At 28.5% G+C, this 27,405-nt stretch overlaps 1 protein-coding gene across 3 annotated transcripts in view; it reads right to left on the bottom strand.

The window, feature by feature from the left end:
• Positions 1-404: 404 nt before the first annotated feature.
• LOC135922500 (SWI/SNF-related matrix-associated actin-dependent regulator of chromatin subfamily A member 5-like) overlaps positions 405-27,405 on the bottom strand; it is a 50,415-nt gene continuing 23,414 nt past the window's right edge. For 2 of the 3 annotated variants that reach the window (XM_065456861.1, XM_065456862.1), the window contains exons 7-24: positions 26,693-26,848; positions 24,428-24,559; positions 24,192-24,260; positions 23,741-23,850; positions 22,712-22,848; positions 22,141-22,230; positions 21,347-21,468; positions 21,082-21,234; positions 17,854-17,986; positions 17,215-17,360; positions 16,903-17,095; positions 16,702-16,808; positions 13,750-14,029; positions 13,089-13,187; positions 9,282-9,433; positions 7,879-8,091; positions 1,269-1,409; positions 405-588 (exon numbers count right to left, since the gene is read on the bottom strand). In XM_065456861.1, the coding sequence (XP_065312933.1) occupies positions 493-588; positions 1,269-1,409; positions 7,879-8,091; positions 9,282-9,433; positions 13,089-13,187; positions 13,750-14,029; positions 16,702-16,808; positions 16,903-17,095; positions 17,215-17,360; positions 17,854-17,986; positions 21,082-21,234; positions 21,347-21,468; positions 22,141-22,230; positions 22,712-22,848; positions 23,741-23,850; positions 24,192-24,260; positions 24,428-24,559; positions 26,693-26,848 (2,529 nt within the window). In that variant the 3' untranslated portion in view covers positions 405-492. The remainder of the gene's footprint in view (positions 589-1,268; positions 1,410-7,878; positions 8,092-9,281; positions 9,434-13,088; positions 13,188-13,749; positions 14,030-16,701; positions 16,809-16,902; positions 17,096-17,214; positions 17,361-17,853; positions 17,987-21,081; positions 21,235-21,346; positions 21,469-22,140; positions 22,231-22,711; positions 22,849-23,740; positions 23,851-24,191; positions 24,261-24,427; positions 24,560-26,692; positions 26,849-27,405) is intronic. The other variant, XM_065456863.1, reaches the window with a different exon arrangement.

Below are 27,405 nucleotides of genomic sequence, written 5' to 3'. Positions count from 1 at the left end.
CATGAACTGTAAAGTTCAACTTAAAATAATTTTAAATGTGGTGGATCATTTTTAATTTTTATCAAATAAAAATTTTAAATAGCAATCGAATAATTATATTGAACAAAAAGTGATCTCTTCGTAACTTTTTACAAAAATAATAAACTGTAAAGTTCGGCTTATAATAATTTTAAGTGTGGCGAACATTCTTGGCCATTTTTAATTTTTGGCCAAATAATGAAAATTTTAATAGCAATTGAACAATTATATTGTACAACTTCTTAATCCTTTTCAAAAAAAAACAAATTTTTGGAGAAATACTAAAATCAACGTGTTTCAATTTTATTCAATAAAAATCTATAAAAATAAAATTAACAAAGAATACTATTTATAGAAATATATATTATCAAGTAAAATTGTTCAATATAATAATTATTACGTTATATTTATAATTTAATATGAAAACAATTATAATAAACAGATTTTTTCAAAAATAATTAATAAAAGAATGTGTCATTTCCGCTTTTTACTGCTATTCTTATTGAGGGTGGAGTTGATAGGTGTTGCGGCCAATGTAGGTGTCGTTTCTACTTTCCTTTTTGCAGTGTTCTAAAAAATATTAATAAAATTTTAAATCAATATTATTTTAAGATTTGCATAAAATATAAATAATGTATGGTCCTACACCATCTCGTATGATTACTTTTTAAATATAACCTTTATCGTGTATATCCAGCTAGTCTACCACCTTCCCCCCCCCCACCCATTAAACCTTGACCCATAACTAAATACCCCAACTGGCCATCATAATTAATTATGACTATATCAGGGAGTTGAACAGTTATGTATAATGAGCGATACAATTCCATACCGGTTCTTAGTTTAACATTTTACTGTTTATTTTTGTAATAATTTAACTCTTTATTTCTATTCCGATTATTTTTGAACACATTTATCAAAGTTTACCATAAGTAGTGTTGTTAAATCAAAATTACCTATTGGCCAACTCTAAAACAGCGACATGTTTTATCCCAAAATATTAATCTCAAGTCACGATGGAGCTGGTCAAAATTAAATTATTTAACAACACAAGCCATAAGATTAATTTTTTGATAATACTTAAACTATATACATATTTTTTTTTAAAAAAAAAAAAAAAATTATGCGAGTTGGTTTAACAGAATTGGTACAATAATAAATTTATGCCATCGCGAGTTAGTACAATACTTGACATCGGTCATTTTATAATTATGATAAATCTGAGGTTTTATTTCAAAAAACAATTTTACCTTTTGCACACTTCCCTGAGTAGGAGTAGCTAGGGATGGCTTTGGTCCGCGTTTTTTCCTGTCCGATTTCTCTCTTTCTTCAAGCTCCAAATTTTCCCTTTCAATGAGAGTAATAAGGGTGTTGCAGCGTCTTTGTAATTCCTGTTTTAAACACAAATATGTAAAACTCGTTATTATCATTATATTTATTGTTCAAATATTTATTCGATAAATAGGACAAGTTTAATATAAGAAACTGTTAATTTAAATTTATTCCTATATAAACGAATTTTATTTCAAAAGTTAAAAAAAATTATTCTAAGTTTTTTATAAATGTTTTCAATGTTATAGATCTCTATATTAGTATTACTTAAATTTTTTACGTATTAATTAATAATGCTTTTATATTAACTAGGGATGTACCGATATTTTTATCGTATCGGATAGGGGGTTATCGGACGATATTATAAAATTTTTCGATCAGATAAAATGGCGTTTTAATTTAAAAAAAATTTTATATTATAAAAATGAAATGTTATAAAATTTATCTAAATAACCATTTATTTTTATAAATAATCAAAAAGTATTTATTTCAAATTTCATAATATATTTGTTTATTACTAATTATATAAATAGATTAATTTAATTATAAATAAGTGAATTATCAATAAATATATTTTATATACTTTTTGATTCATGAATATAAACTATAGCAGATTATTAATAATATATTTAATAAAATGATTTATTTTGTTAAATCATAGATTTTAAACAATTAAAATGTATATGCATTAAAAATTAAAACGAATAGTAAGTTTACAAAATACAAAATCAGATATGATATCGGATCGGTACTTGGACGATATCAATTTAATATCGGACCAAAAAGTGGTAAAGTTATACCACTAGTATTAACCATAAAATGAATTATATATCAACTACACTCCTTATAAATAAATATTAAAATTGTGTAACTAATTTAAATTAACCAAAAAAATACAATGATATATATAAAAATATATATTGGAGTGATATTCGTCGAGGGGGGGGGGGAAGTGTTATGATATCGCAATCTAAATAATTCATTAGAATTCGCAATTTTTATATTATTAATAAAAAATTTTGGTTTATGAGTTACATTATATCTATAGAAAATTTATTCGTAATATTCATAACCCTGCATTTACAGTTAGCTCGTCGCAACACGCTAACTGTGAACGCATGGTAATATTTCCATCTTTAGTCATTTGATTATGTAAACGAACCTCTAATTTCTAATCACCACTCTAAAATTTTAACCCTTGGCCTCCTTCTATCATATCAAAATTAGCAAAAAAGGAAATCCAAATCCCCGTACACCCTTCCAAATTAAATAAAGATCCTGCATCATAACCCCCCCCCCCACACAAAATAGAAATAAAATATTATTTTTTTATCTCTCCCAAAATCCTACCTTCAGCCTCATCGTGGCGGGGGATGGCAACGTCTTTTGACGGCTAATGGAGGTCTAAAAGGTTCCTGTGATCTGGATCTAGAATAGGATCACCGTCTCCTCGACGGGATGTAAAAACCACTTAAAGGGGTTGATGTCAGGAAGGGCATCCGATTGTAAAAACCTTGCTACAAAATTTCCCTATGGCTACAACAAAGCATGGGCGGAGTACAACCCAAAGTACCCCGTGGGTCTCCTCATCCGCCTACAAAAAGAAGGATGGGAAACCTGGTGGAATCACGATGCATGAAAATGAAACTTATGACGGCCATCAACGATCTGATATGGAGAAACCAGTTTACTAGGGATAGAGTAAAAGTCGCGACAATGTTGGGAGTATGACGGGAAGAGCGGGAGAAGTGGTTGATGTATTATATAGAAGGCATATAGATGTGTGCTGCATACAGGAGACCAGATGGAAAGGAAATGGGACAAGAATGATTGGCAAGACTAGTGAAAAGTATAAATTCTTTTGGCAAGGAAGTAATGATGGTAAGGCTGGAGTTGGGGTATTGGTTGCGGAGAAATTGGTAGACAAAGTAGTTGAAGTGAGAAGGCTAGATAACCAGATAATGGTTATCAAGATGATTTTTGGTAGAAATCTATATAATATTATCTCGGCATATGTTCCTCAGGCTGGAATAAGTGAAGAAGAGAAAGATATATTTTGGGAGTCTATGGGGATTATCCTGGCTGGTGATCTGAATGGACATGTAGGAGCGAGTAGTTAAGGTTATGAAGGTATACATGGAGGGTACAGTTACGGCATGAGGAATCTGGAAGGGGAGAGGATTTTAGATTTTAGTGGTGCTATGGATATGATTGTCTGTAATACAATGTTTAAGAAAAAATCAAAGAAGCGTGTGACTTATAAGTCAGGTAGTACCAAAAGTGCGGTGGATTATTTGTTATTAAGGATATGTGATAGATGTAGAGTAAAAAATGTGAAAGTGATACCGAGAGAGGAATGTATTAATCAGCATCGACTAGTTATAGGAGATCTTACTTTTAAAGGCGCTAGGATCACTAAAAGAAAGTTTGTGCCACGACTGAAGGTCTAGAAATTGAAGGAGGAGAGTGCAAGGCGACAATTCAATATGACATTGGCGATAAAGGAGGCGGAGGTGGCACAAGCATCTGGGATAAACGACAAGTGGGAAGCCATGAAGAAAAGCCTGGGTGATGACAACTGAGGATAAGTGGATGGACAAAAGGACCGCCTAGACATAAGGAGACTTGGTGGTGAAACCCGGAGATATTGAAATGTGGATGAGAAACGCAAGTGTTTTAAAGAATGGTATAATAGGATAATAGTGATAACGATATTTACAAGATGGCGAAAAGAAATGCTAAGAAATTAATAGCGAAGGCGCAAGAAGAAAAAAGGCAGGAGTTTGCTAAAGAAATGGAATGTGCTGAAGGAATGGTAAATGTGGTTCGAATGGCAAAGCAGATGGCAAAAAAGAGGCAAGATGTGGTAGGTGTTAAATGTATGAAATATGGAAGGAAAAATGCTAATTGATAGTAATGGTATTATGAAAACCTGGAAGATCTACATGGAAGGAATTTTTAATGAAGAAATTGAATGGGATAATAATGTTAGTTGTGCAAAGGTAGAAGGTCCAGGGTGTAAATTTGGCAAGGATGAAATTAAGAGAGCAGTGAAAAAGATGAAAAAAGGGAAGGCATCGGGTTTAACGATGGTGGTATTAGAGATGTTTAAAGGTTCTGATGACTTAGGGATTGAATAGTTAATGAATTTGGCAAATCAAATTGTCACAGAAGGAACTATTCCCGAGGACTGGCGAAGAAGTATAATTATTCCAGTATACAAGGGAAAAGGTGATCCATTAGATTGCGGGTTTTACAGAGCTATTAAACTCTTGGAACATGCAATGAAGGTATGAGAGGGTGTTAGAGAAGCGGATAAGGGAACAAACTAAAATTAATGAAATGCAGTTTGGTTTTACATCGGGAAAAGGCATGACAGATGAATTTTTGTGGTGAGGCAAAGACAGGAGAAGTATCTTGCGACGGAAAAGAAACTATTATGCGTTTGTTGATTTAGAAAAAGCATTTGACAGGGTGCCGCGTGAAGTTACTAGATGGGCCTTGAGAGTGTGGAGAAATGGTTGGTTATCGCAGTGATGGCAGTGTATGTAGGAGCACAAACAGAAGTACAGATGGATTATGGTGATAGTGAAAGCTTTGAGGTGAAAGTAGGACTTCATCAAGGATCCGTGCTGAATCCATTATTATTTATCGTGAAGGATTTCCGGAGCTATTATATGCAGATGACGTTGTATTAACGGCAAACAGTGAGGAAGAATTGAGGGATAAAATTAGTATATGGAAGATGACTATGGAAGCAAAGGGTCTGAAAATGAATGCATCAAAGACAAAGGTGATGATTGGTGGGGAAAATCTAAAGATGGAGGAATCCGGTAAGTGGCCTTGTGGTGTATGTAAGAAAGGAGTTGCTAGAAATTCAATCCAATGCACCAGATGCCAAAAAAGGGTACATAATAGATGTAGCGGGAAAAAAGGAAGTTTGATGTTAGAAAGAATGACCTTTATTTGTAGAATATGTATGAAAGTGATACATAATAATAATAACGTAGAAAATGGTGGTCTGGATATTGGCAATGGTTAACCCTAGAAAAAGTGGATAAGTTTTGTTATTTGTGCGATATGCTAAACGCAGATGGTAGTGTAGATTCTGCAGTTGTTGCACGGGTCAGACATGCTTTGAAGAACTTCAGAGATATCGTCTTACAAATAAAAAAGTCTCTCTGAAGTTACAGGGGAAAGTTTATGTAAGCTGTGAGGAGTTGTTAAGTTTATGGCGGTGAAACATGGGCAATGAAAGCGATTCACGAAGCCAAATTAGAAAGAACAGAGTGATTAGATGGATGTGTGGGGTATCTCTGAGAGAGAGAAAAACTAGCAAGGAATTGCGAACAAGATTGGGTATAGAGATGATTAGAGTGGTAATGCGACGAAATAGACTAAGATGGTTGGATGACAAAAGATGACTGGGTAAAGAGATGCACCTTGATGAAAGTAGGAGGATCAAGAACTAGAGGAAGGCCCAAGTTGACGTGGACAAATGTGATAGCGGCGGATATGAGAAGCATGAATCTTACAAATTGATGCTCAGGACCGTCAAAAATGGAAAAGAAAAATCAGAGGAAAAACTGGCCTATCCAGGTAAACCTGGAAATCGGCATAAAAAGGAGAAGAAGAAGAAAATATTATTTTTTATAAGATTGTCGTTCAGATCACAATATCATTATTAGTTTATTTTTAACTTTTGAAATAAAATCTAAATTTAACTTATAGCTTTTATATTAATATTTAGTTTACAGAATTTTGAATAATATTTATCATCACTTTTATCTAATACTTACTTTTCTAATATACTTCTATTTCTGTCCGAAATATTATGTGGTTTCAATACCTATATAATATCTTTACAATTTCAAATCATATTAATTGTGTTAAGTTTTAAGTAATTATAGGAAGAAATTCTTGCATTAGAATAGAAAAGAGAAAATTTCGAGAAAAAAATGATGAAAAATCTCGAACCATATGGCGATAAAAATACTGATCAATAGTGGCCATATTTGGCGCCAGTGATATTCAACCAAAGCTTTAAGGTAACCGAAATGTAGAGGGCGGTTCTTTGGGCGATCAAATACAGAAGTATTAATATTTGCACCGTAGTAAAATACTCAAAATATGGTAAGAGTGAGTATAAAATGTATAATAATTTACTAGCGCAAAGAAGGCAAATTTTTGTACAAAGTTTTGTAATTATATTAATTCAGATGCAAATCTGCCTGATTATAAATAACATTAAATTTTTTTTTCAAACCTGTGTGGACAATATAAAAGTAGTTAATTTTATATTAATTTATTTAAAAAAATGTAATAATGAATATTTTATTTCAAAGGTAAAAATAAATATAATGACCTTGCGATATAAACCACACTATATAAAAAATTCATGCATCATTATAAAATTGAAAATGATTGAAATTATAAACTATTAATAAATTTTCAATAAATATAATGTAACTCATAAACCAAAAAAATTGCGAAATTCAAATTTACCCCCAAAAATGTAACATCAATTATTCAAATTGCGATATCATAACAAAGGTGACACGACTTACAAAAATAAATACAAATTAATTAATTACACTGTTTGTATTAGTCTCGAATTTTAGAAACAAATATTGATTAATATTATTCCTATTTGTCCGATTAATAAAATGTTTTTCGCCTGGAAGTTAAACTTTTTTAAATATATTCAAAAATAATAAAAATGAAATATCAAATTTTTTTAAAAAAAGATTAATATAAAAATAAAAATTCCACAAGGAATATGTTGAAACTTTATTACATTCAAGTGTTTATAATGATGAAAATATCAGCGGCTTTTATCCATCTTGCATTCAAATTAAATTGGGAATGGATAAAAAATGCATAAAATATAGAACTAAAATGCTAATTAATTAATTTTTTTAAGAAAACAAATTCCTGATGCAAAATTAGCTACTAGTTCACGGGAACTCTGCAATGATTTGGAAGATTTTTTTGGATTCTATAAAATTGATCATCAGGAGGATAATATTGGACAAATATATGGAGTGACAATCCATTACTTGAAGCAGCTAGCTCTTTTAAAAATTAGTAGCGTGAGCGGGAGCTAGCTACTTTTAAAAAGGAGCGTTAACAACTCTGATACCAATAATTCGTTTAAGACACAAGAAATAGAGAGTACAGGGACGTCACTAGCTTTAACAATCTCAGGGGCTCAATTTTCAAAATTACGTTTTTTTAGCTAACATTTTCCAAAATTTGTTTTTTTTATAGCTAGTTTACCTATTTTTTTTAGTGGTATAAAAAAAATACAAAATATTGAGAGGAACTCTTCAAATTTAGGGGGCTCGAGCCCCAGCGCCCCAGGCTACTGAGATTCGGTACAATGCAATAGGTCCCAATTCTGGCCTCAAATAAACGAAACCTGATTATAAACTAGTGTATATAATAACACAAAAAAAAATTTTTTGGCGGTCCAGGTCCAATAAACCTCGAACAAAAAGGCCGAATTAAAACTAGTATAGAACTCACGGTGGAAGTCCTGGATTTGAGGAACCAATCGAATCTGAATTGAGGCGCGTTGCGGGCACAGGTGCGTAATTCGTCATACACATTTTCTCGGTCGAACCCCAACTTATGCAACATGCAAACCAAAAATCGGTCCTCCTCTTCGGTGTAATTCTTTCCCTTGTTGGTACCATAACAAATACGAAGTTGGTGGAAGGGAGCCTTGTAACGTGACATCTTTCATTTTTTTTGTTAATTAGGAGGGAGGGGAAAAGAAAATAATATTAAGTGATATTTTATTATCTTACTTATTCAAATTTCAACAATTGGTTAAACTAAAGAAAAATATTTTATATCATCGTCACAAAATGATTGCTACAATTACAAGGAAATATGAGAAAGCAGTATGCACTAGGGCTGTCTATGTTTACAATATCAATACAATCCAATAAAAATCAGATAGTGTATTGGTTTTTGAAAATCAATACCAGTCGGTGCCAATACCATTAGCTAATAAATCTATTCATATTAATATATTGGTTTAAATATCAATTGTTCTAAAACTTATGAATACAAATATTTTAAAAATTACGATATTTTCGAAAGTTTAAATAATATCTAGATCTCTTATCTCCATATATATTTATAGCATTTGTGATAGCACTAATTTTGTATCTTTGGAAATATATTCATATCAATTATTTACTTCTAATATTCGAATATCGTTGAAGTCAAAGATATAGAGAATGAAAAAAGTTTATAATGAACAAAGAAAATCATCCAACTTAAACCCTTTTTGAAAATTATGATTATTTTAAACACAATCAAGAGTTTTTATAATGAAAAAAAAATTATCATTATTCTTCTCAAAGTTGCATAGGTAAGAATTTAAACCAATACGAATATTAATGGCTTACAAAGCAATATAGTGAAAATATTGTTTGTTTAAACAAATATAATGTTAGTCCTAATAAGTATCATAGATTAAGCATGGGAAATTTTTTTTATTTGAATTTTAAAAATAAAGATCTAAAATAATCAAATAATTTTTGTTTTGAAGTTATAAAACTAAATATATCGAATTTGTCTTATTTAATTTATTTCAAACTACAATATTATTGATATAAGATTTAAGTCGATTTTTAAAGGGCGGAAAATATAGAAATTAGTTTACCGTCGACTAATTCTAAACGTTTACATTTATAGACCAACTCTATCCCACCCCAGCAAAAAAAAGGAAAATGGAATTAGCCAACAAAAATAAGGAATGAATATGAATAAGTTGATGACATGAAGATAAAAATTTGCGGATGATTATTATGGACGGTTCACTGCCCGAAAGAAAATGTTTTATTAGAAGGTATAGATTAGCAATCTTAACTTATTTTTAAAATGCATGACAAATCTAATTTAAAAGAGAAAAAAACTTTAGCGTCAAGGGCCTTTTTGATAGAGATTCTCCGTTGAATCCTGGCTTCCCCTTTCTCGATTTGTGCCATAATCTTTTCGATATCTTGGAGCTCGTTGCATCTATCCCAAAACACTGCGGCATATTTCATCACTTCTTCCGGAGTTTTACCTAAATGTTCATACAAAATTTACAAATATTTCAAGTTTCATTTACTTAAAATTTCTACATTTATTAGTGAAGAATGACTTTTGATAATATAACCAATTTGCATATTTTGATAATATAACTAATTTGCATATGTTTTGCAAGTTAAAGGCAATAAGGAATGGAAAGATTTTGTAAATACGATTTTCAACTGATATTGTTATATTACTAGGATTCAAAAAAAAGAACTTAATCGTCATCATTTTATTAAAAAATCCTTATTGAACCAATCCCGAAATTCGAATATAAACTAACCTCTTCCCTACCCCTCCAATTTTATTCAAATGACAATAGTCGTACAAACTACGAAGATGCAATTACCAGGCTATAAGGTTTTAACCTGGGACATGGAACGGAACTTTGAGTATATTAATGGAACGATTCCCTAACTTTCCCGAAACGTTCTTAAAAATATAAATCCATCTAGTAAGTGCATATATTAAGTTCTTTTTATCTTTTTTTTATAATAATAAATTAATTATATTAAACTATACAATGCTAAAAAGGGTGATATTCTGTCAACTATAAAAAAATTCGAGTGGATGTCTAGATAAATAAAAAAATTTGTTAGAATAATACTTTATTTCAATTAAGTTTTTTTTAAATCGCTAAAATGGAGATGTCTTATATATCGTCAACTGAATATTATAGTGTTCTATTGTGCAAAGTGTTAAAATATAATTTAGAAAGATCATTTATTTGTATTACATTCATTGTGATATCCTATCTAAAATACAAGAAATATATTTTTTAAATGCTCTCCTAAACAATTTTTAAAAAATGGATATAAAACACTCTAATAATCAGCCAGATATATATAATAAATTGGGAATATTTAAGAAATCTCCCTCCTATTTGGCGATTTTTTTAAAAAAAAACTTAATTGAAATATAAGTATTACTTTCCCTGCTCCTATCAATATTATCCTTGTTCCAGTAGATATGATAAATAATTCTTAGTTTTTTCGCTATTTTTGAAATTCGCGTTTTCTCATACAAAGAAATATTGCAGGGTAAGTTTATTTTATTCATTATCTACAAAAATATCCAAAAGTAAAACAGTAAATAACGATTTTGATTGACAGCACATTAAATAATGTTTTCTATTTAGTTACTGATGGTGTGTAATTTTTTTTACAATTGAAAATGGTCTGCTTTTAGAAAATAGTAAAATTTTAAACAAAAAATTTGATTATATGCGATTGATACATTCGTAAAATTTATCCCATCTATACCAGAAGACATTACATATTTTCTATACTATAAACATAAAAAGAATTTTTCTTTTTTAACTTTTCCTTCTCTATGAGTGGCATAATGTTTATAGAGGAATCGATCTCTGTAAAATTGCTGAAGGGAAGGTGAGAACCCTGTATTAATAAGCAAGTGATTATAAAAAACCGCAGTTTCGAATTAGAAACATTATAACCGGGAATAGTGAGATTCAATCCACAGCATTTAACAGCCGAATATATTTTTAGAATCTGTTTACGAGATCAATTTTTCTCTATTAATATTAATTTGAATTATTGATTTTAATAAAGAAAAATTGATATCACTAAAAAAATTTTTAAATCGTTCAGTTGTTAAATTATGTTGGATAGGATCCCACTATGAATTCAGCCTCAGAGTTGTTAAAGTAGCGCGCTATCTTTTGGTAGCTATATCTAATAGCCGCTACTTTTTTTTAAATTATTTAATTTTTTAGCGCGCTACTTTTAAAAAATATAATGAATGTAACATGAAAATTTAAATATAATATCATAATTAATTATAATTTTTATAATTTATTATTTAATTTTGAAATTTAAATATATTTTCAATTTTTAATTTATATTTTCAATCTGTGTTAATAATCTAAAATGGCATCGCCCATGGATATCCAAATCCTTGAAAGTGATACAGACATGGAAGATTCAATGGAAGAAAATGTACTTAATAGCTCTAATAACGATTTTCCATTCCCTAGATTTGAAAATTTTTTTAAAATTATTAAAACAAAATCTGGATTCAAATTCCTGTGCTTAAACTGTAAAAAAAATATATCATCAAATCAATCGAGTAGCTATAACCTGAAGAAACACCTAAAGGTAAATTGTTATTTTTACATTATAATATAATTAATTTTATTAGACTGTTCACGCCAATTGCTATAAGGAAATAGAAAAACATATAAAAAATTTTGGTATAAGAGAATTTTCATTCAAAAAGACAAATACTATCCAAACCAAATTAATTGATAATAAAAATGCCAATATTTCACAAAAATTGGTTGATAAAGTAATTGTTGATTTTATTATAGACACAGTTCAGCCATTGTCCTTAATTGATAATCCATCATTTAATATGATGATTAAAACTTTATCCCCTGGCACAACAGTTTTATGTCGCCAGACACTTATGAATAAAATAGCCGACAACTTCAAAGTGATGAAAGATGTTCTAATAGTAGAGTTATCAGATATATCTTATGTATGTACACCGGCAGATAGTTGGACACATAACAGAAGGTAAAAACTTATTTATATTTATAAATTGATCTGATTAAATATTTTTAGAGCTTCCTTGCCCTCAAGTGCTAGTGTCGAGAGATTATTTAGCAAAGCAAAGCTTATACTTTCTGATCATCGCTATATTATTATTAAAATGCAACAAATTAAAATAAATATTTATTTATATTGCTTATTTTTTTATAATCTAAACTAACTATATTTTTATATTTATAAATGTTGATTTTTATATATTATTTATTATACATTTACATTATAAGCAAAAAAAAATAAAATAAATTTGTTTCATTTGTTTCTAAAATTTTTTTTATAAAAAGTAGCTAATAGCGCGCTACTTTTTTTGCTATAGCGGTAGCGCGCTACTTTTAAAAATAGCGTTTAACAACTCTGTTCAGCCTGAATCTAGAAACCGCATCCAGGGTCCCTCTTATTTCCAGGAACTGAAACCACTTTCTAAATTCAAAAGGAAATCGAACCAGTTCTAATAAAAGTATAAATAATTTATATGTATCTTGTTCAAAACTTTGTGTCATTCATTTTAGAATATAAAAAAAATTAAAAACTCATAAATATATATAAATATTATAGGGTAGTGTTAAATATTTATAGTATACATCTATTACTATAAAACAAGGAAATTATTCGGAATTAATACTATCAGCAAGCAGACGATGAAGGATTTATTGTGCAAAGTTGTACATTTGCTCAAAATAAAAAGTCGATCTTTGAAGATCTTTAATTTTTTAAAAATTTTGTGTAACGATCTTCAAAGATCTTCATGATATTTATATTTTTACCCCTTTATTAAAAGCCCAGATGTTTTTCAATTTTATTAATATAATATTTCTTTTATGTTTATACCTCTCCTCCTGACTTGATAAAAATTGAAAAACATCTGGGCTTTTAATAAAGGGGTAAAAAAATAAATATCATGAAGATCTTTGAAGATCGTTACACAAAATTTTTAAAAAATAAAAGATCTTCAAATTTTACGATCTTCAAAAATCTTGCTCAAATATTTGAGCTAGATCTCGCTCAAAAATCTTCAAAGAAGATCTTTTGTACAACTCTGTGCAAAAGTTCGAAATATCATAAAAATATATATTTAACCCTCCACATCGCGGGATATATTCTCTAGGTCATCTCTGCCCCACTTCTCGTTAGCCTTCACAAACTGGTTGAAATCACGTTTGGTCCATCCGGTAAAACCTTTCAGGTATAATATAATATTTACATACATAAATAATTTTATGAAAAGTTTTATTATACGCTGATAGTTTACCTTCTTTTTAAATTCAATAATTATTATAAATAAAAAAAACATTAACAAATATATGGAAATATCATCAAATAGTTTATATATTCGTGATATATTTTAGTATAAATACCTATAATTTTAAAAAGTCGCAATAAAAAAATTTATGAAAATTGGAGGATGCATTATTCATAGTAAAAATTTAAGACTTGTAGAGGTCGAAATTTTATGATTGTTTAAATCCAGCATAATTTTTTCAATGAGCTTAATTGTATTTTGTAAATTGAAAATATTGCAAATGAAGGTTAAAATGATCCATATATGATATTCCAGCAGATTAATTGATGTAATTCAATTTATTTTTAAAAATTTGGTTTGGCCTCAGTTTTGTGATTCTCAGGCTTGGTTTGTAAATTTATTAATATTTAAGTTAGGGTATGATTATTTAAAATCATACCATTTATCAGAGACTGACAAAAAAAGAAATCTTTTTTTTAAATCCATAATTGGACTTACCTTTCGTAGCTAAAAGTTTATCTTTCTCAACGGTCTCCGCCTCCGTAAGTGGAAGGGCAGTATCAACCTTGGCTTGCTCGGCGGCACGGAGACGTTCGAGGGCGGCGGTGGGTACGGTTCCAGTGGATGTAGTAGTTAATAATAAGGTGGCGGCATCTTTGGGGACCCTGTAGCCGATGGAGTGACGGTAGGAGTATATCTCCTTGTCAAGCAGTTCAAAGAGGCGGGCCGGGAAAAATTGGAAATCCTGCACATTGGGTTGCTTAGGGGGTCGAGGAGCCTTGATTTTTAATAAGTATTGTATAAGTAATTATGCCCTAGTTAGAAAAAATTTGGGAAAAACGAAACTGTGAATGAAATCTTATAAATTATTTATTTTATCTTAAAATATTGGCCTTTTATGACAATTCAATTAGAAGTTGGCGCGGGCTTAATTTTTTATTAACTGCTCGCCCACTCATGGTGGCAATAAAAAAAATCACGCTCTTTCACACTTACTACTAAAAAAAATTTGGCCCGATCCGCCTGCTCATGAAAGACAATATTTTGATTACTCCCGTCAAGTTAGAAAATTCACGGTGTTTTTAATTTTTCAAAACTTTATTGCTATATTTTTACCCTTTTTTGAATTTATTCTATCATAGTGTTTATTTTTCTAATTCCATAATAACACAAAATAAAAATGACGTTCTTTTATTTCAATTGTGTTAGCCTTTCTTCTAATAAGCGATTGAATATAGAAAATAACTAGTGATGCAAATTTCCCGAGAAATTATAATTGAGGAAAAAACAGAAAAATAGGAAAACTACGGGAAATTTCCTTTAAAAAATTATTTTACAGGTCAATATCGATTTTTTTTTCATGGTTTATCAAAAATATATGGACAATATATTATTTAAACAAGTAAGATATAATTTCAATTATTTAATATTTTTATCTTCGTTTGAAGATAAAAACGATTCCAGATCTCTAAAATCTCTAAATATAGGTATCCAGAAATCCGGTTTAATAACATGTAATCCTTTATCATATTGTCTTTAAAATTAAATCCGCAATATCTTGGTTCAAGTATATATTTCCGTTTTTTAAAGTTCGATCTCTATAATTTTGTCCCGTAAGAGATCTCCCTGATATAAATAAATGCTTAAGGAACGTCAGATAAATTTGATATGTCCGCTTCCACTACCTTTATTTGTGTAGAAAAGGCTTTATAAAATTGCATAGCTGTATAAAATCATTTTTAAAAAATTTCCTTATCCAATAAGTCTCTTTAAAAATACTTATCCTCAAAATATTTTTATTTTTTAACAAACCATTAATTATCATAACAATACTTCAATGAGTTGGGTTAGGCAACTTTAAGAAAACAATCCTTTTTTTTATCTTTAAATAGTTGTTTTACCTTAAACGTAAAAAAGAATGTTGAACTTTACATATTTTATAATAGTTTGGGCTTTTGCTACTAAAATTTAAGTTAGACAATCTTTAAACGCAAATTATGTCCATGGACTTCAGACCTAATGCATTCGATAATTGATTAATTATTTCTCACAAGTATCCATGATTTCTTTGTTACTTGCATTATCCTTTATCATGATATAATTTTTGGTTTCCTATTTCTTCAATTACTTTAATAAATTCAGTAGATATATATTCTCCCTTATACCAATCGGTCCCTGTTTAAATTAATTTATAGAAATAGGGACTTGGGATTGCTATAATAAAATTTATAATATATTCCATTCTTTGTCCACCCATCATTAATAAGGGTCAAATTTATAATTTATCTTATCTTTCGGTGACTATAATAAATTCTTTCATATTCACTGTTTTACAAATTTTTACTTTTAAAGATTGAAATAATCATTTCTAAATTACGTTGCATTATGGAGAATGGATAATTTAACATAAAAATGCCTGTTGCAAAATATTCAATATATTTTCAGATTTTAAATCATTATTAGTTGAATCAAAATTAAAAGAGGAAGTTGACCTACCTTACCCTTATCTCTTTAAATTTTAATCCTAGCTCTTATACTTATTTCAGCTATTATTAAATTAAATATATTTCAGTAAATAAAAAAATTTCCTATCGAAGATACTTACTAGAGTGGGCTAATATTATATTATCAAAAATGAACTTACATTACATACAAAAACAAAACATAATTATGATATATGAACCAAGAAGAAAAAATATTTTTCTAAAAATTTTTTTTTAAATTGGGGAAACTATAGGGGAAATTTCCCCTATGTTACATATGTGTGCAGGATGAATTAGAAAAGTTATAAATGATAATTGAAAATGAAGCCTATTTAAATTTAATTTATTTATTACTAAATTTCCATTTTATTATTTTTCATTCAAATGAAATTTATAAGCCGGAAAAAATTGTTGTTTTTAAAAAGAACTAAATTAAATTATAGAATATATATAATTATAAAATTGCAAATTTATATTCATAAAAAACAATTTTAAAAATTAAAATTTTTGTGATTCACGCCTGGCAAAATTTTTGTGAAGGCCCATTCACGCCTAATAATTATAATTTTACACACTCACGCCGTGACCCATCGTGTCAAGCATAATTTCACAGTCTGCACCCACTTTTAAATTAAATATCAAAATCATCTTTTGGTGATGAGGAATCTAAATGTTTTCCCTTTTTCGGTTATATTGAGAAATGTTTATTTCCGATATAATTGGATATTGATAATATCTTATCATCGCATATATAAAAAAAGGATTATTCCAGAAAGTTTCATAGGCATGGATAAATTATGCAAAACTTAAATATTAAACCATAAAATTTTATTCACATATGAAATTATAAAAAGCTTATCCCTAAATGTAAATTTTCGCAAGAAATTTGGGGTTTCCCCGATATTTTACAGCTCTATTAAATAAATATTAGCAGTAAAATATGCAGGTTTATATTTATAGATTATACCTTCGGCGCTTTTGGTTCGCCCACCCTTAGGGCCTCTCTAAAGTATGCATCGACAGCGTAGTTAGCCTTCCTTTCTCTTTTAGGAGGTTCGATCCAGCCTAGGGGTCCTAAACACATATTAGTATATATTTAAAATTAGAGAACATCGAGTGATGTTTTAAAACAAAATTTCTGTAGTAGTGAAAAAGTGGTTTTTCTTACCAAGAGTTCCGTGGCTCTGTTTTTCGCGGTAATCGCGCCCTTCAAAGCGGTAAACACTGTCCGTAGCGGGATCTCCATCAAAAGCAGTCGCCGATGCCGTCAAGGCGGTAGATGATGGTGGCGGAGCGTCAAGTGTAAAATTTCGGAGCGAACTCTCCCCCATTGTAGCCAACTTCGCATTTATCTCCTCGGTCTGTCAAATAATGTTTAAAAAATATATAACGTTATAGCGAGGTATAAGATAATTCATGATTTGTCGGGTACATTATTTTGGTTATAGTTTAACCTAACAGAAAATAGTAGTGAAAAAACCTTTCTTTGGCCTTTGGCTAATATGATATCGATGTCTTCCTCAGTTATATCGCCTTCCTTGGAGGCGAATATATGGCTGGCCCCGTGCCGGATCATTCCCAGCATTTCGTCTTTGTTAAGAGCGTTTTTCTGTTCCACCAATCGGCCTATATCAAGTTAAACGTGTGTTTTTATAAAATATGCGAAATAACACCTTTTCTTTAAAATTTATATAAATTTAAAGCTAACTTTAAATTCAAATATTTTTTTCTTTCTTTCATTCATAGGAAGATTAGACAAGGATTACAACCAAATCTTTATCATATTTTACAAAACAAGACATTATATTTTAATTTTAAGGTTAAATCATATAAATCATTTATTATTAATCATTAATATTTATTAATTATTAAAAATTTACATAATAATATAATATAAATTGTCACGAATCCTTAAAAATGGATCCGTTTTTTATATGAAAAGGAAACATTTTATGGTATAAATTAAATATAAAGAACAAATTATAAAATATAATACAACCACCCTGACAGCTAAAAAAAATATATATTAACAGGCCAATAAATATGGCAATCTAATCTATTTTACCTACAATCCTTTCCCATCAACCCATTATATCCAAAAATATAAAAGCATAATTACCTTGTTGAATGACGATATTGTCGAGCCTCAATTTCATTTCGGCCCTTTCAACTATCCTCTCTTCGACAGTGTTTTCTAGGATGAACCTGAAAACGCTAACTTGCTTGAGTTGCCCGATTCTGTGAGCCCGATCCTGGATTAGTGCATTGATTTTATTTATAATTCACTATTTTTAAAAATTTGTAATATTTAGTTCAAAAATAATTTTCATGCAGAGATACACCGATATCGATACTCGTGATATTGGGAAATACTTTCTATTTTAACTGATACTAATAATAATCAACCCTTATAAAAAAAATTAAATAGGCCTATTAAGCTATGAATTGATGAATTTAAAAAAATCAACAAATTTGTAAACAAATCAGAAAAAATAAAATATTAGGCTCCATCACACATGTTAATTGAATGCCTAATATTTTATAATTAAGTAATAAGAATAAAGAAAAGATTGTTATTCTTTTAGAATTTATTCTTATTATTGTTTTTGCAGAATTAACTTTATAATAAAGAATAAGCATACAAGAAAATAAATTACGATTACAATCTTTATTAAAATTCAAAAATATTATTTATGGCTTACTTTAAAATCGAAATACATTTTCGTGGAAGTAGAGATTGACAAAAATTTTATAATATATTTTCTTCCATATTTTTTTCTACATATTTTATTTTAAGGAAACTTGGTATCAGCTCTATTGGTAAAAAAAAATAAGTATCGATACATATCTGCTTGTATACAAAGAAAAACTCAAGACAACAAAGTATAATGTTGTAAATGATTAGAATTTCTAATCTACTCAATGATTTCAAACAAATTATATGGGACGTAAGAGAAAATTTATCCAGAAATGGACTGATATATAAATTCTGTTCTCTTGTTACGTATTTGTGCATTTTCCTTTATCATTGTCTTTATTAAATCTGTAATATATTGGGGTATATGAGCAGGGTAATCTATGTCCCGGCAACAAAAAATTTCATGATTTTTATAAATTGTACGATTTCAATAATTTCGTGCCATAAGAGATTTCCCTGATATGAATAAAGCTTGATTTTAAAAACTTCAATATCAAGAAGATTAGGTCTCCTATCTCTATAAAAATTCGGAGTATTGTAGCAAAATATCTATATTTTTTACAGACCATTAATTATCACAACTATAGAGTCCAAATAGTTAGGCGGGATAGACAACTTTAAGGAAATATTATTATTTTTATCTTTAAGTAGTTGTTTATCCATAAATGTATAAATGAATGTTGATATTACATATTTTATAATAATTTGGACTTAAAATTTATATTAGAAATATTTTATTTGCTAGATCCTTTAAAAGCAAATTAAGTCCTTCAGATGTTGACCCAATGCAGTTGATAATTGGATATTTAATTCTCATAAGTATCCAGGCTTTTTTCATTATTTGCATTATTTACTATAATGTTAATTTTTGTGTTTCCTATTTCTACAATTATTTTAGTAAATTCACTAGGTCCCTGTTTCAATTAATTCATAGAAAATAGGACTAGGGATTGCTATAATAAATAATATAATACATTCGACTCTTATATTTGTCTACCCATCATCTTAGCTTTCGGTTACTATATTTTTAATCCTCTCATATTCACTTTAAAAAAATCTTACTAAGTAAATATCTTGTAAGAACCTAAAATCTATTTTTAAAGATTGAAATAATCTCTTCTAAATAAACGTTGCATTATAGAAAATGAACAATTTCACATAAAAATGGTGTTGCGAAATTATCAATATATTTCATAAACTATTTTTTCAAAAATTTATATTATTATTAGTTCAATTAAAATTAGAAGAGGAAGTTTGCCTTATCCTATATCTCTTTAACCTTAAATCCTACTCCTCATTCTTATTTAAGTTATTATTAAATATTTTATATATTTCCGTCAATCAAAATTTTCCTTCTTATGAACATTACTAGAGTTGAGATATTATATTATTATCTTATCGAAAATGAACGTACATACAAAAACAAAATACAAATATGATATATGAACTAATAAGAAAAAATCCAAATTATTTGATCAAAAAAACTTAAAATAAATATTGGGGAAACTATAGGAGAAATTTCAGGAGATATCCCCTACATTACATACCTACAGTTAATATTATTTTTAGGTAACTCAATAAAACTCGGAGAAATTTTTAATATTATTTTTTTTAAATATATTTTTTATTTAAAAACAATAAATATGAGATCGTGTGGATATGGGTGGAAATTTTTTGATGTAATAATAATTCAAAGTTTCATTACTCAAAAGTTTTAAGAATTCCATATTTTTTTTCTTGTGAAAATTTTTAAAATTCTTTAATTTTACATTAAAAATGGAAAAAGTGTGTGCTATATTAAATGCTATTAAATTAAGACTATAATTTTTTTTGTAAAAATTATCAATTCTTTAATTTTACATTAAAAATAGAGTATATTATTTAAAAATTTTAAAAAAGCGTGTGCCATATTCGATGCTACTAAGTTAGGACCATTAAATCAAATACTAGGTAATTAAGCAATTTATTTTAATAAACATAATATATAAACTAATAATATATAGATATATATATAATTTTAAGGAAAAACATAAATAGTTTTATATAAATTCATATCATTTAAAAATTTAATTAATTTACTTAAATTTGACATATTTTTAATATTACGAAAATAAGAATATTCACATATACATATACATATATAGATGGGAGAAGACTTTCTTCCAGTAAAAAAAATATTTAAAAAAAATTCTTATTGCACCAAAATCTAAAATTATGCCAATTGAACGAAAAAAGTATGCAATTCTTAAAACTTTTGAATAATGAAACTTTGATTTATTAAATCAAAAAATTTCCACCAATATCCAGATGATCACATATTTATTATATTTTTAATAAAAAAAATTTTTAAAACATTTTTTAAAAAAAATTTAAAAAAAATAATATTAAAAATTTCCCCGAGTTAAAGTGGTTACCTATTTTTATTATAAGATTTGTCCATTACTTCTCTAAAAATTATTTTATAAGTGGTAGATTTTTCATATTTTTTCTTAATTTGTTTTATTCTTTGTGAGCTTTGGCATCTTATTTGATGAAGGTGGGTCATATTTTAATTATCATCTTGATAATCTATTATCCTAAAGAGATAATATATTAATTCTGTTCTTAATTTTATTATTTATTAATACAAAATGCAATATATATTTTTACCATAGCCTGTAAATCGACTTGAGGATTCCAATCGGAATCGAACAAGATGACGACATTAGCTGAGGCCAGATTGATGCCAAGCCCTCCGGCTCTGGTGCTCAACATAAAGAGAAATTTGGGGCTGTCTGGCCGATTGAACTCCGTTATAGAAGCCTTAATTAGAGATACAAAAATATGTATTATTTGTTTTGAGAATCAATTATATAGACATTTTGGAATTACAAATCCATCGAAAAAAAATTGATTAAAATTTCTCCCTTTTTACTGCTCTGTCCTCGTGAGGGGTGTTCCCATCCAAGCGGCAGTATTGATAACCCTTCCAGTAGCAATAATCTTCCAAAATGTCCAACATTCTCGTCATCTGACTGAATATGAGAACGCGAGAACCTTTCATAGGTGAAGAAAACATGGATACAATATAAAAAATATAAGAAATAAATTAAATCAAGAAAACACAAATTGAATTTTCAAAAATGATAACAATAATATAATTGTCATCTGATGTTGTTCTTATAACATAATCTGCCAAAATATAGATAATTTTTTGAGATAAGTTCAAGATTAAAAAGTAAGATCGTCAAAATGATTAATTTTATTATGTTATGGGCTTAATAAATGTTATTTCACTTAGTGGTGTAACTAGGGAGGGTGGTGTGATGGGTGGGATATTTTCTTCTCAAAACTGAAATTTTTTTCCATCCAAATTAAAAACATAGTTTAGTTTATCAAAAAGATTTTTTAAAGATATCACTTTCTTAAAAGATTAATCATTAATAACAAGTAAAATTAATATAAATTTCAAAAATACGACATAATATTTTTATAAATAATTTAAGATACTAATTGTTTTTTGCATTTTCTTAATTAGAAGGAGGGGGAGACAGTTTTAAAATGTGTCCCACAATATAAGTTTCGTCCCTCCAGGTGTGGTGAAAAAATGTAAAATTGTCTGGGAAAACCTAATAGATAGGAATCGAAGGTGTGAAAATGACTGAGGAATAACGATTAATATAAATTTACATATAAATAATAGACGCTATATTTTTAAAAAAATAAAACCTTCGGCTCGCAATTTAGGCAATAATTTATCCAAGACCACCATTTTACCACTGTTATAAACCAAATGTTCTTCTGTCGTGTATGGCGGACCTGTTATAATAACATATATTAAATATTTATTAATTATGATTAGTTCCCTAACGTTAAAATGTTTTTAAAAGTGTTTAACCAGTTAAGTAAACTGTCAAGGAGTAGGCGTGGAAGGTAAAAAGGAATTAACGTCCCTTATTTTCTATAAATTATCCTCGAGAAAATTTTTTTATCCAAGATTCGAAAAATATACTCAATTCATCAATAAAAAAGAATAAATCGAATTTTATAATATTTATTATAATTCACAAAATTGAAAATGAAAATAAATATTCAGAACTGAATTATTTCGGGCTCAAGTGATAGTAAATTTTGTCTGGACTGGATCATAGGATCTAATTAGACATGGACTAATAATTTTTATAGGGATTTAAAGGGAACTTAGAACACAGTGTGATGTTAAGCTAGTTAGGCGATAATAAATGCCTAGAGCCGATGAAGGGGGAGGTGTAGACTAATAATAAAATATATAAATATGAACCAGGCTCAGCTCCGTCGAATAAGTAGGGATGGTTAGCGCATTTGCGAAGTTGCATGAGGATATTCAAGAGTCTCATTTTGTCCGACTTACCCGCTCCATTGACTATGTCTATGTCTTTCATCAGGATTTTGGTATACCTTTTTTTAGACGTTTTGTTTCAATTTTTGTGTTATTTTTTAAATTTTTTAAAATTAAATTAAGTTGAAATTATAGAAAATATTTTAAAATTATATTCTCATTTCACACGTTTTTATATTGTTGTTACTTACTTTGATATTAGGTAATCAATAATTATGATTACCTTCGAGGTAAATGAATGAGAATTCAATATTTTTTTAGAAAATCCTATTTAAATGTATTATAGAATTATATCAAGTTGAAATGAGAATGCTAAAAAATGAAAATTTTAAGCTAATAATTATTTCCCTTTGTTTCAATCCATAAAAAATCAATGAAATTTCGAAGTATCAGATTCTTCAAAATTCTTAACATAATTTTTATTTGTCATTTTAAATCTTTTTTTGCTTTCATCCCATCTTATCTATTCTTCAAACATAATAAAATTTAAAATATGTCTATAATAACAGACCTGAAGGCTAGGATCCGTAAATAAGGCCTGGACCAAAGTGGAATATAAAATGGATTTCATAAATCCTCATTAAATAAATTAAAAAGCTGGGATTAGGAGTAAAAATATTCCCGGATAATAACCTAATTCTTTTAAAAATTATAACAATATTAACTAGTCAGAAAAAACATATAATGGGATAATTTAACATTCATTTTCTTTCCATAAATTTTTTTTTTCGATTTCCCTTGGAAATAATTTACAAAATACAAGCCAAAATTATATAAAATGATAAAATTAAATTCCGATTTGGGCCACGTCAAACGATTAAATATTCGGAAGTCGGGTTTAAAAATAAGGCAGTATTTTTTATATCCGGCGACGCGGATTGGGCCTAAAAACGTGGCCTCTGCAGGTCTCTGGTATTAATGTATAAAAATGTGATGTAAAGATTTACATACCAATCCCTCTGCATTTTACTGAGACCTATAAAAATTTTGCTTTCTTTTTTGGGTGGCAATTTTTTTTCGACTTCTGACTTGAGCCTTCGTAATAAGAAAGGCTTCAAAACCTATAAAGACAATAAAAAAAATAAATTCGAATAACGATGCTTAATATTATAAGGTTCTATCTCTATATTCAGTGACCCCAATCATAACACCCAACCACTTCTTATTTCTCAATTGTAATGTCATGCATTTGGGTAAAACACCCCTTCCCCCAACTATTATCATTGGAGCCATTTTAAATAGATTACCAGGGGGGTGGGCTTTTCCCAGAAACTAATTTAAAAATACTAATGAATTCCATATAAGATAGATAAATGTACATGTATAATCAAAGGAATTTTAACTTAATACTTTAAATAGTAATGCTGTTTATAAATTCATCAAAAAAAATGATTTTGCTTACAGCGTGTAATCTTTCGACCAGAGCTGAATCACCAAAGCAGGAGGTTGTATCGAACCAAGAATCAAAATCCTAATATATGATAATATTGTTTTTAATTAAAGTTTTACACATATAAGTGATAATAAAAACGAAATAAAAAATATTGGTTTATTATGTTTTTTGATTTCTTTTTGAAAATTCAAAATAATTGTTTTGGTCTGAGCTCTAAAATGTGGTGCATTTAGTTATTAACTTACTTCACTTGAATCAAAAACGTCAGGTAGCAAGAAATTCAACAGTGCCCACAGCTCATGTAAGTTATTTTGAAGGGGCGTCCCCGTCAGAAGTAAACGGTTGGCGGATTTGAAACCTCTGACTATATCAGAAAGCTTGTTTTTTATAAAAAAAATATATTTATTTAAAATAAGAAGTGGGAGACAAATAAAATGATTAATTTATTTTATATGGTATATTTTAGAGTTTTCTGCTTTGTATTATTAAAGTTTTAATATGACAAAATGAATAATTGATGTCCTTATATGAGTTGGTAATAGTTTCACTTTGAACGATTTTGAAACGATTGTCTGTGGCACCCATAGCAAGTAACCTATATATTTTCTCTCAGGACTATTTTTCATTTTTCCCTCCTCACTTCTTTATAAGCCCTTCCTATCTCCATATCTGTTAGTCTTAGATAATAGCGGGTCGTTTCGAATACTCGCTTGTGTATCTCTGGCAGAAACTACATTACTCTTATAGGTTATAATCAAATTTATATCAAGTTACTCTGCTCTGTTGGAAGTACCTGCAGAGAAAATATAGACACCATATAGATTTACTAAATTTTTTGTGCCTCTCAGTATTTCATAATCAAAATTTGATAAAAATAAAGACCATCTCGGTGTCCTAGGTTAAATGTCATAACATTCAATTTTTTATGAGGATTTAATAAAAAATATCAACGTTTTATGATTATAAGAAACGGATTATATAATCTGTAATGAGTATTAAGGTCTTTGATTCTTCTTGTTAAAATAACACCTTTCTATATAATTTTTGCAACATATAGTTACATATTTACTATTTATATTTCGAACTTTTAGAAGTTTTTAAATTTTCAATGAGCCAATCATTTTTATATTTTCGGATTTATTTCACCACACCTGTAGAAAGTGGATGCTTTCATGTGGCACACCAGCTGTTTGAGTTCCTATAATAATAGCAATATCCATCATTATTACTAAACACCGATCTTTTTTTAATCAGATCATAATTATTACTAGCCCTGCTAACTAAATTATATTTATCATTTAACATCTGAACCAGATGAGTTACTTATTTTATCTCGTTAGTAGCTTATTTGTTTTGAGTCATCTGAATGGTATCTTTCGTCATAACTGAAGGCCACGAAACTTCATTCCATGATAAGTCTCAGCTTTAATTAGTTTCATCAATATCGTATCATTCATCCCCTCCCTTAATAACGGCCCCTTAGAAAATTCTTCTAATTGAAAATATAGTTGCTTGAATTTTCTCTAGGATTTAAACTGAGCATATGATCTTTAATGAACTCTTAAAATCCTTGATTCGTCTTGCTATATAATTTTCTCAGCATTAATAATCTATTAACATTTAATAATGGTGCAGTCAGTATTCGGGGGAAAAATTTAAAGACGGAGACGATATCCAAATTAATTTATCAAATATGGAATTCTTATTTTTTGAAAAAGACATAAATTAACAATCGTCACTGTCTTTACTCAGATAAGAATGAGGGTGTTTAACAATTATTTGTAAATTATGTTTACCACCGAGTAAGAAAATTAAATCGCAATTAGTAAATATGTTAATAGTCTATGACTGCAAAAAATTATTTCCTATAAAGTTGCTATTTTAAACTGAAGAATCAAGGACCTCAAAAACCTATTAAAGATTATATCACAATTAAAACGGGCAGTTGTTATCTTATAGTGAATCGATCCTCATAAAAAATTGAATGACATGTTATATAGGTACTGAGATTGTCTCTATTGTTATCATATCTTTGATTAAGAAATAGAAAATCATGGCAATGCAGATATGTAATCTAGATTTACTGTTAACTGACAACAGAGAGAGGAAAGAAATGATATAAATTTGATGGTATCAATGCCAGATGTATAAGTACTAGAAACGACCCATTATTATCCAGGGTTAGTAAATAAGTATCTAAAGGATGGTCTAAAAAGGTGAGGTGGAAAAATTATTAGAAAAAAATATGAATTCGATAGAAGCAGGTAGCTTGTTCTTGAGGCCAAGGACAATAATTCCAAAAAGTAGGTAACTTTGAGTTTTATGCCCTTTGCATATATTTAAAAATGAATTGTAAATTTAAAAAGTATTAAAATTACATAAATTATGTTTAATATAACCTAATTCAGTCAACCCTATTTATTTTTACTATCATTCTATTTCTTTAGTATAAATATTACCGAATTTATAATCTACTTAGTAGCATAAGAAAACGATGAGTTTAAAAAAACCTTCGATTTTTCGTTTTTGATACGGTGGGCTTCATCTATGACAAGATATTTCCAATTGAAGCGCTTCATGATCGCTTTCTCCTTGATCACCATTTCGTACGAGGTGATAAGCACGTCCCACTCGCCATTCAGGATTTCATTTTTAATAAGGTCATCCTTGTATATATATTGAAAGAAAATTTCAAATAATAAGTGCTGTGATGTACGTCAAGATATACCTCAACCGCGAAGGTTTATACTTATTTTTCATTGACGGTTGTCAGTAAAATTTTAATTAGGGATGTACCGATATTTTATATCGGATCGAGTCGATATTTTGCCTATTTTAAAATATCGGTTATCGGCCAAAATTATAAAATTTTCCGATCCGATATAAAATGGCGTCTTTAGCAAAAATAAAATGTTATAAAATTTTAAAAAAAAGTTATATCTAATAATTTAATTTTATAAATAAAATCGAAATCCATTTTTATGTATACTTTTTTTATTAATAATAAGTAATTAATAAACATTCTGCCATATTGTTATTTTTTTACGCATTCTTTTTATAAAAGTGGGCGATAATCTCTTTTAGTGAAGCTGGTGATATTGACAGCTACCATCGCCGCAGGCTGACTGATAAATTTGAAATTTTGGTATTTCTAAAAAGAAATCTTCGATATATTAATGTTAAATATTATTTTAATTATTTATTCCAAATTTCATAATATATT

This window comes from Gordionus sp. m RMFG-2023, chromosome 1 (assembly GCF_954871325.1).
Source record: "Gordionus sp. m RMFG-2023 chromosome 1, tfGorSpeb1-WG-v2, whole genome shotgun sequence".
In the NCBI taxonomy this organism is placed as follows: domain Eukaryota; kingdom Metazoa; phylum Nematomorpha; class Gordioida; order Chordodea; family Parachordodidae; genus Gordionus; species Gordionus sp. m RMFG-2023.
This window is presented reverse-complemented; position numbering and strand designations above follow the sequence as displayed.